The 12,708-nt window shown below is 39.4% G+C and overlaps 1 protein-coding gene across 2 annotated transcripts in view; it reads right to left on the bottom strand.

Moving 5' to 3' along the window:
- Nucleotides 1–540: 540 nt before the first annotated feature.
- The window catches only part of RNF214 (ring finger protein 214), a 49,880-nt gene continuing 37,712 nt past the window's right edge, over nucleotides 541–12,708 (bottom strand). Inside the window, exons 7-15 of one of the 2 annotated variants that reach the window (XM_082845531.1) lie at nucleotides 4,727–4,823; nucleotides 4,413–4,501; nucleotides 3,733–3,823; nucleotides 3,431–3,529; nucleotides 2,856–3,232; nucleotides 2,589–2,721; nucleotides 2,270–2,374; nucleotides 1,899–1,994; nucleotides 541–977 (exon numbers count right to left, since the gene is read on the bottom strand). In XM_082845531.1, coding sequence (XP_082701657.1) covers nucleotides 912–977; nucleotides 1,899–1,994; nucleotides 2,270–2,374; nucleotides 2,589–2,721; nucleotides 2,856–3,232; nucleotides 3,431–3,529; nucleotides 3,733–3,823; nucleotides 4,413–4,501; nucleotides 4,727–4,823 — 1,153 coding nt within the window. In that variant the 3' untranslated portion in view covers nucleotides 541–911. The remainder of the gene's footprint in view (nucleotides 978–1,898; nucleotides 1,995–2,269; nucleotides 2,375–2,588; nucleotides 2,722–2,855; nucleotides 3,233–3,430; nucleotides 3,530–3,732; nucleotides 3,824–4,412; nucleotides 4,502–4,726; nucleotides 4,824–12,708) is intronic. The other variant, XM_082845532.1, reaches the window with a different exon arrangement.

Here is a 12,708-nt window from a genome sequence, read left to right on the forward strand (position 1 = left end):
TTGTGAACCAACTGCCTTAACCTTCAAGGGGAGGGGAGATAGCTAGACTAGAAGACCAGAAGTGAAGGGGAAGCGGTGAGGACTTCACAAGGTTGGTCTATGAAAGCTTGATCAGAAGCCAAGTCAGTGGTGGAAAGGGATGGCTTGGCCCAGGAAAGACCTGTGGGCTATGCTAGTTTCTAAAGAGATGACTATCCAGGAAGTAGGGTGGACAGAAGTTTGTGGAGGCATGGGGGAAACGGGACCTGGTTATGTTGTTATTCTTGGACTGTGAATTTTGCTGATGTAAACAGACTATTCTGTAAACCTAATGTCTATGTACAAATAATGAGTGTTAACACAGTAAAATGTTCAACGAAAAATCAAACTATCAGGGTTATATATTTTTTCCTCAATCAGTCTCATTTTCTCCATTTGGAGTAGGGGGGCTGGAATAGCACTGAGGCTTCCGGAGGCTTCCAATAAGCAAGGCATCTGGCTGGACAGCAGGCGAGCACCAGGGTTCAAATCGGCACACATGAGCCTTAAGAAAATGGACTAGAGGCTGAGCCAAATCAGAGCAGGGTGGCCGTAGAGCAAGAGCAGCTTCCTAGATGGTTTTTATATTGCATCTGAAAACAGCCCTAGGCAGGAATATCATAATTTCAAGGCCAAATTAAATACCATCTTACCTACAATCTGCTTCCCCCAGAGGAATTGAAAGGTGAGGGGGACAGACCATTTCTGCATAATATACATACTTTCATTTACGAACATCTGGATACAGACTTTCTATACACACATTACCTATATAATAAAAATGTACATGGCATGAGTATATGTCACTGTATAAATATAGAGTTTTAGAAATCTTGAACCCGCGCTTCCTGTTCACATCAGTTTCTCCTCTTCTTCCTCCCCAGTCAGGTCCGTCATTTAAGAGTTGGACAAAAGGGACAAGTGTCATTTGTGTTGGTCTGGGCCCAGAATTTGATACACTGGAAAGAAAGAAAGACATACCTCAGGTTCATCAGGAAAGACGGAGGGAAGGAGGGGAGAGAGCGCTGTTAAGGTTCAACAGGTCTAAGGGATGTTTACTGAGTCAGAAAAGCTCACTGGGGGACCGGAAGGGCTGCTTCACTGGCTTTTACCGCCAGAAGAGTCTTCAGAGCAGGTGAACCTGATCTTGTTTTACAGGGAACATTAACAATCAGCTAATGACAGTGAGAAGCTGCTTCCTGCTGACTGTCTACAGACTTGCTCCTTCTTGCCATCTATTTAGCCTGAGATGAGCTTCCATCTCCTAATACCCATTGCCCTCAAATCTTATTCAGGATTTTCCCTTACCAAGAATTTAGATATAAATTCAGTTTCTACCTCTTAGAAAAACAAAATGAACAAAACAAAATAGTAAAAAAAAAAAAAAAAATCATCCCTGGTGCTAAGAGATTTAACTCTGTCTGGTACCATCATAAAAGACAGGAATAACTTGTCAGTTTGTGAAGCTAATCTCTAATAGGTCAGCCTTCCAACTATTTTATTAATGGAGTTACTAATCTCATATTCAGGTTCCCTATTCCATTCCTCTCATCTAAGCAAAGTCTCTTGGCAATGGTACGTCTGAAACAATGGTTAGATATGTATATCTTATTGTCAATTTTCCAAGGCAGCGACTATCGGTGTTCTAGTATGAACTGTTTACCCAGTCCAGTCCCCTACAGGGAAGGGGGTAGAAGGAAGCTGGGAGAGCCTAGCTGCCAGTATTCTGAATTCTGCTGACATTTAAGCCACGGTTTACTGAAACCTTATGTTTAGATATTAATGATGAGCGTCAACACTGTACAATGTTCAAGAAAATTAAACGATCTCAGCTGTCAAAAAGAGAGAGTGGAAAAAAGAGGAAGGCATGCAGCACCCACCTCCTTGTGCAGCACATGGGTGCATGCCATTGGGTGCAGCTCACTGGGCTGGACAAGTTTCTGGCACATTAGACACAGTTTACAGGTGGCTGGAGCCTGTACAGCAGAGGAGGGACAGTCAAAAGAGTAAGGAACCTCTGGGCCTCCTTGCCTTATATGCCCATGATTCCATCTACTCTTTCCATGTAGCAAAAAGATTTTACACCAAAAGAAAGAAAAGTTCCAATACAGAGTACCTGCATTTTCCCAGCTGGGGCTGTCAACAACCCAGCTGAGGAGATGATGGCTTCTTCCTGCGCTCCACCTACAAACCCACTCCCTCCTCACCCCCAGCTTCTCCACATCCCAGTTTTCAAAGAATAGAGTCTTACATGTGAAGACCTCCCAGGATATGAAACTTGGGCAGAAGGCAAGAACATTGGGGTACTGATTTGGGCCAATGGAGCAGGGAACAGGGCCCGGATCCGACCAAGGGGCTGTGGGCAGAAACGTTGTCACAGTGAGGGAGGAACATCTGAGAAACAGGGCATTTAACAAAGAGAAGTCATTCATTTCCCAGCGCAGCAAAGGAAGAAAGCAGGCCAGATACCCCTGGCTGCAATGCTTCTTCCCACCCCAAATATTTCTGAAATCTACCTCTTCCCCAACATCTCAGCAGGTCTGAGTTCTCCGCCAAGTAGCTTTTCTTACCTGAGTACTTGCTGCCACCCGCTCGTGCTCTGCCAGTCGCGCAGCTACCAGCTGGATCAGCTCCTCCATGGTCAGACCTGCCATGGTGGTACGTGCTGTCTTGATCTGCTGAAGAATGTTGGTCATCTGGGCCCTAAGAAAGAAAAATGCTGAGGGGGAGAGATTCTATACTACACTCATGAGGAATATCTATGAAACCTCTCCTATTTTAACCCATAAACATTTCTCCGAAAAACACTTTTAAAATTAACCCTTAAAGATACTTACTTATTGCATTGTGGAAACCGAGTAAGCAGCTTCTCCAGAATCTTCTCCAGTTTGTCTACTGGTTGGGGCCGGGTAGTTTCAGTAGAAGCCTTAACACCACCCAAGCCTGGGGGAGGTGGGATGGAGGCGGCAGGGGGCACGTGTGGACCATGGGGGCCGACAAGGGAACCCAAGCCAGGGCTATTTCTCCCATGGGAGCCAGGAAGGGGTGGGGAAGGCTGGTTGGGCTGGGAAAGGGCAGGGTTCAGGATCGGGAAAGACAAGGAACGGGGATCTGCACTGGGCATAACCATGGGCATTGTGACCTGCCCAATGGAGAAAGGCATCCGAGGAGCCAGAGAGGGACTGGGTTGAAACACCTGAAGCATGAAGTCTGTCTGCAGAGGGGACGAGGTGGAAGACAAGTGGGAGAGAAAGAAAATGAAAGTTTAGGAAACTGGAGCAGAGATCAGTGAGCAACTGTTTCTTGTACCAAATAAGGATGGTCCCGATATCTTCATAAAAAGAACAAGTGAAAGACTCTAGGCTCTGCCACCAACACACAAAGGTAGACTCCCCAAAGCCAGCGCTCTTACCTCTGATGGGGGTGGAGGCAAAGTGGGAGTCGGGATCTGAGGAAGGCTGCTCAGCTTGGCTCCATTCCTCACTAGCTGGATATGACTATTAAATTGGTCCTAGAAAAGAGAGAAAAGCAAGAGTTATCCTTTAGTGCTAAGCAGAATGAGCCTGCCTAAAAAGAGAGCACCATCCTATATCAGGAAAGCAAGAGGAGTGGTAGGACAGGCCCTAAGGGCAATGCAAAAGGTCCTTCCCTATCACCAGAAGTGTTTAAGCACAGATTAACTCTGACTCAATGATCACGCATCACTACACTTACCCGAACATTCTTTTTCATTATCCGAACTCCATTCAGTCTTGTCTCCCACTCCTGTTTGGAACGAACTGTCTCTAGTGTTGGGGGAGTTGACCTTTCAAGAAACCAACAGTAATTTACAGAATTAAAGAAAACCCAATTCCTAACTCTCTGAGATAGCAGAACAGTAGCTGGCTAATGGGCCTGGAGAGAAGAGGTCGGAGCATGTGCAGGAGAAGGTCAAGGTTCTAAGCCGTTTGCCTCACTTTAACTCCAGCATCTTGCAAAACAAATATTGGAGAAAGCGGACCAACCACAGAGAGAGGGCTCTTGTCTGGCTGAAAATGCCACGGGGGTCCTCCAAATTTCACGGCAGAAAGAGGAGAAATGACTGTGTAAGAAACAAATCTCCAAAGACATTTGTTATGCTTGACAGCATAAGAGATACTGTTTATCCAATTGGAAATAATACAATAAAAAGTACAAAACTATAAGACTGTAGAAAGGGAAGAGTCAGAGAGTGAGGAAGTTTAGAGTATGGGAAGAGAAATCACTGAACAAATTACTATCACACAGAGATGACTCCCCGTGAAGACAGAATAAGTGCCAGACTAGCTGGCCCAGGGCTTCAAAACCTAAAAAGAAATGCCTCCAAAACACAAAACTGCAGGGCCATTAAGACCCCAGAAATGGAAGGTACTTACTTGAGGTAAGTAAGGTGCAGTTCTGCCTCTTTTTCTGCTTCTTCTAGTTTCAATACCAACAACTCTTTCCGACTCTCTAGTGATAAGATCTAAGGAAACCATACACACACATACACACAAACACACACACACACACTTTATTAATTTTACGTACACAAAGCTACCCTTAGATAGTTAAAACAATGCTTAGTGGCTCTACGGTATAATACTTAAATAGCTTAGTGTACAGTATTGATACTATACCAAAAGTACACACCATCTGGAAGCCCAAAATCAAGACCTTCAACATAGCTTCAACATAGCGGCTATCTCACCTCTGCCTTCCAGGCACGTTCTGTCTCTTCCATAATGTTCCGATTTATTTCACCATCTTGATTCTTGAGTCTATCCAGTTCCATTTCCCACACTTCTCTGTAAGGTAAGAAGCCAAGAACAAGACTTAGGAGAGAAAGACAAGCTTGCTAAGGAACACCAAGGCAAAAGTAAAACCTGAAACTGGTCTACCTAGTATGTTAGAGGAAGTGTTACTCCAAGTATTAACTATAGATATATATAAATTATGTTTAAAGTGGTCTGAAATTGCATAATCACCCTATATTTGAAAGTAAAAATGTTCACATCTCCATTTGCTAAAATAAAGTTACCCAGAACAAAGTGCATACTTAGAACCAAAACCCACTGAAGGCAGAATGTTCTATGATCCAGGAGTGCTCAAATCAAAATGGCATTCCTCTGACTCCTTGTCTTTTGGTATGGGTACTGAAGAATGCAGGACTAAACCCAAAATACTTATCCCTAAGGCAGCAATCACTAATTCACTACTAACCACACAGATACTGGCTTACTGATTTTCACACATCCTTAGCTATAGTAAACATTCTTCAAAAGGAAAAAATGTTGTCTTCATACCTCAGGACTTTTCCTTTCCATCAGTTTCCTTCATTCTTACACCAGATCCCCAGCCCCATCCCTAGAGTGTAATATACACCCTTAGGATTAGGGTGACCAACTGTCCCAGTTTGCCCAGGAATGAGGGATTTCCCAGGATGTGGGGTGGTTGATCATTCTACTCAGGACCGAAGATGCCAACAAAGGAACAGAACCGGCAGAAGAATTTCCCTGTATTATACTTGACTGTAATGTAATGAGTTACATAGCTAAAAGCAACAGGATTACCCAGATCAGTGGACAGAATAGTATGGAAATGTGTACATTATTTTCACTGAATTTCTAAAAGGTGAAAATAAGAAGAAAAGATTGGGAAGGATTCTGTCTTAAGAAAAATGTTCCCACTTTTCTACGGTGAGAGAAATAATTTTATTCATCTTCTGGTTTTTTTAGTAACCTTAAATATAATATGAAAGGAAAAAATCCACTTAACATAAGTGTTTCAGGTCCCTTTTTTCATTGCCCAGTTCTCCACACACCCCTGGCTAGCTATTTCATAAAGTACAAGTGTGTATGTCTGTGTGTCTCTTACACACACATTCATTTATTGATTCACTAACATCCGTCTGGCCCTCTGCTGACAAGGTCAACTCATGTAATAGATACAACTAGGAGGGCATATTCTTCCTTCATCTCCATGTGTTGTCCTCTCCAAATAAACTTCCTGCCAGAGGAAGAATTCTCTAATAGTTCTTTCTTTTTCTTTCTCTAACAGTTCTTTAGACAAAGGTTTATAAGTAGATGTATTTTCCTAATACAGCACATATTCCTCAAGTGAAAAAATATATGAGGAGTCAGAATCCTCTTACCATAAGAATATGTGATATACGTTGAGGGGTCAATCAGCGGTCCATTTAGCCTACTAGACACTCTGTGACGATGGGATGATTGTAGGAAAACATGGCTGCTGCTTTCTGTGAATGATGCTGTTCTTAAAGACTATTGGTGTTCATCGAACACCTCTAATTTTCATTAAATTCATTTATCAACTAGGGATTACAATTATATTAGAAAAATACTGCCACGTCCACAGGGGACAACCCACAAATTCACACACAGAAAAATCTTCTTCTTTGGGCATCTGGCAACATCTATCTCCTTGGGATCCAACAAGACAAAAGGAACTACTAGCAACCACAACAAAAATGGTTAAGGAATTCTTAAACAGTCATAAAAATGGTCAGCCTTACCATACGTTCACTAGCCTGTAAGATATGTAACAGATTTCACTTCACTAAGGGGTACTAACTGCAACCCATGCTAGAAAAAAAGAATCAGTTGCCCATAGTAGATGCCCAAAAAATCCTTGATATAATAGAAACCACTGAGTATGTTTTAACTCTTTAAATGCTTGGTCTAATTTCTTTCAAGTCCCATGCTTCTGTTATTTTGCTTAGCTAGTTTAAAGAATCAATGGTTCCAATGAATAAATCCTACCAGACTGTACAAGTCTGACTTGTCCCAATACGTTTGCATACTTTAAAAAATTAATTTTGCTTTTCATCATGTAAATAATACAAATTATAAAAAATTTAGAAAATACAAAACAGAAAGAGTCTACTAATTCAAAACAATACATGCAAGGGCTTCCCTGGTAGCACAGTGGTTAAGAGTCCGCCTGCCAATGCAGGGGACACAGATTCAAGCCCTGGTCCGGGAAGATCCCACATGCGGCAGAGCAACTAGGCCTGTGCACCACAACTACTGAGCCTGCGAGCCACAACTACTGAGCCCACGTGCCACAACTACTGAAGCCCATGCGCCTAGAGCCTGCGCTCTGCAACAAGAGAAGCCACCGCAGTGAGAAGCCCGTGCACTGCAACAAAGAGTAGCCCCCACTCTCTGCAACTAGAGAAAGCCCGCTCATGGCAACGAAGACCCAATGCAGCCAAAAATAAATAAATTAATTAAACAAAACAAAAAAAACATGCACCCCAATGTTCATAGCAGCACTATTTACAATAGCCAAGACATGGAAGCAACCTAAGTGTCCACTGACAGATGAATGGATAAAGAAGATGTGTATACACACACACACACACACACACACACTGGATATTACTCAGTCATAAAAAAGAATGAAATAATGCCATTTGTAGCAACATGGATGGATCTAGAGATTACCACACTAAGTGCAGTAAGTCAGACAGAGAAAGGCAAATATCGTATGATATCACTTATATGTGGAAGCTAAAAAAAAAAAAAGATACAAATGAACTTATTTACAAAACAGAAACAAACTCACAGACATAGAAAATAAACTTATGGTTACCAAAGGGGAAAGGGGGAGGGAGGGATAAATTGGGAGCTTGGGATTAACAGATACATACTACTTTATATAAAGTAGTTAAACAAGGTCCTACTGTATAGCACAGGGAACTATATTCAATACCTTGTAATAATATATAATGGAAAAGAATCTGAAAAAGAATACCCATACATACACACACACACACACACACGTAAAACTGAATCACTTTGCTGTACACCAGAAACTAACACAACATTGTAAGCCAACAATACTTCAATTTAAAAAAAAAAAACAGAAAGAGCCTAATACAGAGGTCCCAACTCTTCTACTTACTGGTTGTATGACCCTTGACAAGTTACTTAATCTTTCTAGGCCTCAGTTTCTTCATCTGAGAAACGAGTAGGACCTACATCATGTGACTGATGGGAGAGTTCACTGAGAAAACACACATGAAGAATTTAATATGGTGCCTAGCCCATGGGAAGCATCCAACAAATTGCTCTACAATTACAATTGCTCTACCCACAAAAAAATCATTATTATACTTCTTTTCAGTCTTTTAAAATAAATTTGTATATTTATATATGCATATGTAACATATAAATCCATTATATACGCTTTTCAAACAAAAACTGTGGTTATTATCTTACTTTTTCATCCTAATGTATTTTTCCATATCATTAAGTATTCTTCAAAACTGTGATTTTTAAATAACTATCCATTGTACATATATCCCATTATTGATTTAGGTATTCTCTTATTTTCAATTTCACAATTATAAATATTATAATGAGCATCTATCTGTGCATGTGTACTAACATAGGTTAATGATAAAAGTAATTAGATTTGAGAGGAAGCTTCTCACAGCAGTTAAAAGCACAGCTTCTGGAGCCAAACTAAACTCACAGTTCAAACCCAGACTATTACTATCTACTATCTGTGCAACCACTGGCAAGTTACTTAACCTTTGCCTCATTTTCCTAAAGAAAAATGGGGATAATAAAATAATCTACCTCTCATACAGAGCCATTATGCAGGTTAAATGAGTTAATACATGCAGAACATATAGGACAGTCTCTGCCATATAGTAAGAACTTAAGAAATGTTAGTTATCATTTGGATGTTAGAGAAACTAAAATACGTGAATACATTTTTTTCCACCAAAAGTGGTGGTAGCAATCAGGTGATTTTAATGCAGAGAAGCAGATGATAAGTGTCTCGTGAAATATTCTCAACAGTCAAAGACAGAACTAAAAATTAAGATGTTGAGTCCTCAGCTGAAATACCTTCCTTTCAGAATATATTATACTCTAAACAAGGCAAAAGGAAACAAAACAAATACCGGTGGATGCGTTAATATAGATAGGAGTTGGCCGTCCTGAATTTGAGGTAGGTTATAAAAGTCTTTTCTCTGAACTGAAGCTAATACAAACCAATATACTGGGTGGGCCAAAAAGTTTATTTGTTTTTTTCCGTAAGATGGGTCCAGTAGCGCTTAGTTGTCTTTAACTTCATTCGAGATAATTTTGTTAGGCTGTATTGTGACTGCTGTCATATCAGCATGCGTTTAAAAAAAAACCCATCAAAATTGGTGAATTTTTGTGTAGCCATTTTAATATTGAAGATGGAAGAAAAAAAGCAACATTTTCGGCATATTATGCTTTATTATTTCAAGAAAGGTAAAAACACAACTGAAACCCAAAAAAAGATTTGTGCAGTGTATGGAGAAGGTGCTGTGACTGATCAAACGTGTCAAAAGCGGTTTGCAAAGTTTCATGCTGGAGATTTCTCACTGGACGATGCTCCGGTTGGGTAGACCAGGTGAAGCGGAGAGCGATCAAATCAAGACATTAATTGAGAACAATCAATGTTATACCACTTGGGAGAGAGCCGGCATACTTAAAATATCCAAATCAAGTGCTGAAAATCATTCGCACCAAATGATTTTTGCACCACATCATTGGTTATGTTAATCACTTTGGTATTTGGGTTCCACGTAAGTTAAGCAGGAAAAAACCTCTTGACCATATTTCCACATGTGACTCTCTACTTAAACGTAACAAAAACGTTCCATTTTTAAAACAAATTGTGACAGGTGATGAAAAGTGGATACTGTACAATAAGGTGGAATGGAAGAGATCGTGGGGCAAGTGAAATGAACCACCACCAACCACATCAAAGACCGGTCTTCATCCAAAGAAGGTGATGTTGTGTATATGGTGGGATTGGAAGGGTCCTCTATTTTGAGCTCCTTCTGGAAAACCAAACGATTAATTCCAGCAAGTACTGCTCCCAATTAGACCAACTGAAAGCAGCACTCGATGAAAAGCGTCCAGAATTAGTCAACAGAGAATACATAATCTTCCATCAGGATAACGCAAGACTGCTTGTTTCTTTGATGACCAGGCAAAAACCGTTACAGCTTGGCTGGGAAGTTCTGATTCATCTACCATATTCACCAGACATTGTACCTTCGGATTTCCATTTATTTCAGTCTTTACAAAATTCTCTTAATGGAAAAAATTTCAATTCCCTGGAAGACGAAAAGGTACCTGGACCAGTTCTTTGCTCAAAAAGATAAAAAGTTTTGAGAAGATGGAATTATGAAGTTGCCTGAAAAATGGCAGAAGGTAGTGGACCAAAATGGTGAATATGTTGTTCAATAAAGTTCTTGGTGAAAATGAAAAATGTGTCCTTTATTTTTATTTAAAAACCAAAGGAACTTTCTGGCCAACCCAATAGAATGAATGAGATCAGACAAAAAGAGAAAAAACTTTACCCTAAGATGCACTGCAAAGTTTTTGTTTATGAGGCTAGAGTTCTTCCTTGATTCAATTTAACTCAACATCTACTAAGCAGCACAATGTGCTACACATTTCTGCTAAAAGCTGGGGATATAAAGATGCCTAGTTCCTGCCCCCAAGCAGCTCACAATTCAGTAACTTTCCAAGTGAACAAAAGGAACAGGAAATTCTGGGCAGATCAAACAGCATATGCAAATGCCAAAGAGAAACAGAGCACCAAGCAGAGGAAATAGTCCAGGCAGTTCAGCAGGCAAGGGATATATAAGTAGTCTGGGCTGGGATACAGATGAGTGTGTCACTAGCAGAGATAGTAGTAGAAGCCCTAGGTATGGAAGAAATAATCTAGAACAGCAGTTTGCAAAACACAGTCCATGGTCCCCAAAACCCTTTGAGGGCCTGGTCTATGAAGCAAAATTAGTTTCATAATAACACTGAATTCATTTGCCTTTTTCACTCTCATTCTTTCATGAGTCTACAGTGGAGTTTCCCTGAGACTACACAAAGTGTAATGAGATCATCACTCTGATGGCTAGTGGAATATATGCTTCTGTATTCTAACGTTTTCTAGCATTTTTTAAGGTAGTAGGTTTAGGGTATAATTTAAGGTATTTTCCTTCTCAGTACTTCTGTTTGTGCTCTTACAGCTATCTTTAGTTATACTTACTATAATCTCATTACTATTCAATACATCATTACTGTAATATTTCAAAGTTCACACATCAGGTAGAAACAAGTACTTTTTGTTATTTTGTTTTACAATAACACTTCAAAAATTTTTGGAAAACTCTTCTCAATTTTTAAATTATATCTAAAATGTATTATTTTAGAATTTAATTTTTTCTAAAATAAAAGAAAATTTATTTGTAATTTTTCATTTATATTTAAGAATGAATCATTGACTCCAAACAGGGAGATTAGAAGACTTACTTTTTCAACCCACAACTGCAATACATACATTTAAAGATACTAAAAAAGATGCAACTGGCCTAGAGTTATCTGACTCATGGAAAGGAAGAATCTACTCCAAAAAAACTAGGCAAAATTGTAAATATGAAACCAAAGTATGACAAGAGTCATCTTTCTCTTGACTTTATAGATGTTAATAATTTATCTTACTGTATCTTAGGCAACACAACATTTTCTAATTATATTATGCCAGTTAAGTTATAGTGACATTTTGAGATCAATCATTCAGAATTTAAAGAAAAAGTAGTTGAATATTTTAAATGCAGATGTGATGAATTCTTTACAAGTCTTAAAAATTGTTAACACCTTTCAAGCTAGAAATGAAAAAGCCACTGAAGCATCTTAGGGTAAGTTACTGTACTTCCTTAACTGGAGAAGCACGACTTGGTACAGGTGACATTGCTATATGCCTGCTGAATGAAGTCAGTAAAATAAATCATGGCAGTGCCTCTTTTTTAATGATACATTAATTCACCAAATTAAAGATTTTGCTGCAAATTTGAAGACTTGGTTAATAACTCATCTGCAGAATTGTAATTTTACTTTACAAATAGACGAATCCACAGACAAGACTAGTCTTGCTATTTTGTTTACATTCATCTAGCATTGGCACCAACTAATCACTGAAGATGATGTCGTGTATGAATTCCTGGCAACAAACACAAGTGATGCTGACCTAATCCAAGATGAATAACTCTTTTGAATCTCATGGTTTATCTGAGAACAATTGTGTTGATACTTGCACTGCTCCTACTTGTATGAAAATTATAGTGGATACAAATATTGGCACCATACACAAATGAAGGCAGTGGCATCAAATTATACTACTAGTCATTGTATTCTTTACTGCCACACACTTGCAGTTGGGAGTGGGGGGGCACTTTTACTTCAGGATGCCCTTGATGAAGCCATCAAAAGTAATAATCCTCTTAAATTTCAACCCTTAAATACATAACTGTTTAATATTCTGTTTATGAAATGCTACATGCCAAAATACAATGGTTGCCTTGAGGAAAAGCACATGTGAGACTGTTTGAGTTGAAACTTGAACTAGCCTCTTTTTTCATGTAAAATCATTTTTACTTAAAAGAACAACTGAGAAACTATGGTTATTTGAATTTGAGTACTTAGCAGACACGTTCTTGAAAAATGAACAAATTACTCTTGTTATTTCAAAGAAAACAACTGACAGTGTTTGTTGCCAACAATAACATTTGAGCTTTCAGGTAAAAATTAGAATTTTGGAAAGTCTGCATGGGCCACTGGGAGCTTGAAGGCTTCCCATTACTTAAAGACTATTCTGATGAGGTCCACAGTGATATAAACA

The sequence above is a fragment of the Leucopleurus acutus genome, assembly GCF_964270905.1.
Source record: "Leucopleurus acutus genome assembly, chromosome: 8".
Taxonomy (NCBI): domain Eukaryota; kingdom Metazoa; phylum Chordata; class Mammalia; order Artiodactyla; family Delphinidae; genus Leucopleurus; species Leucopleurus acutus.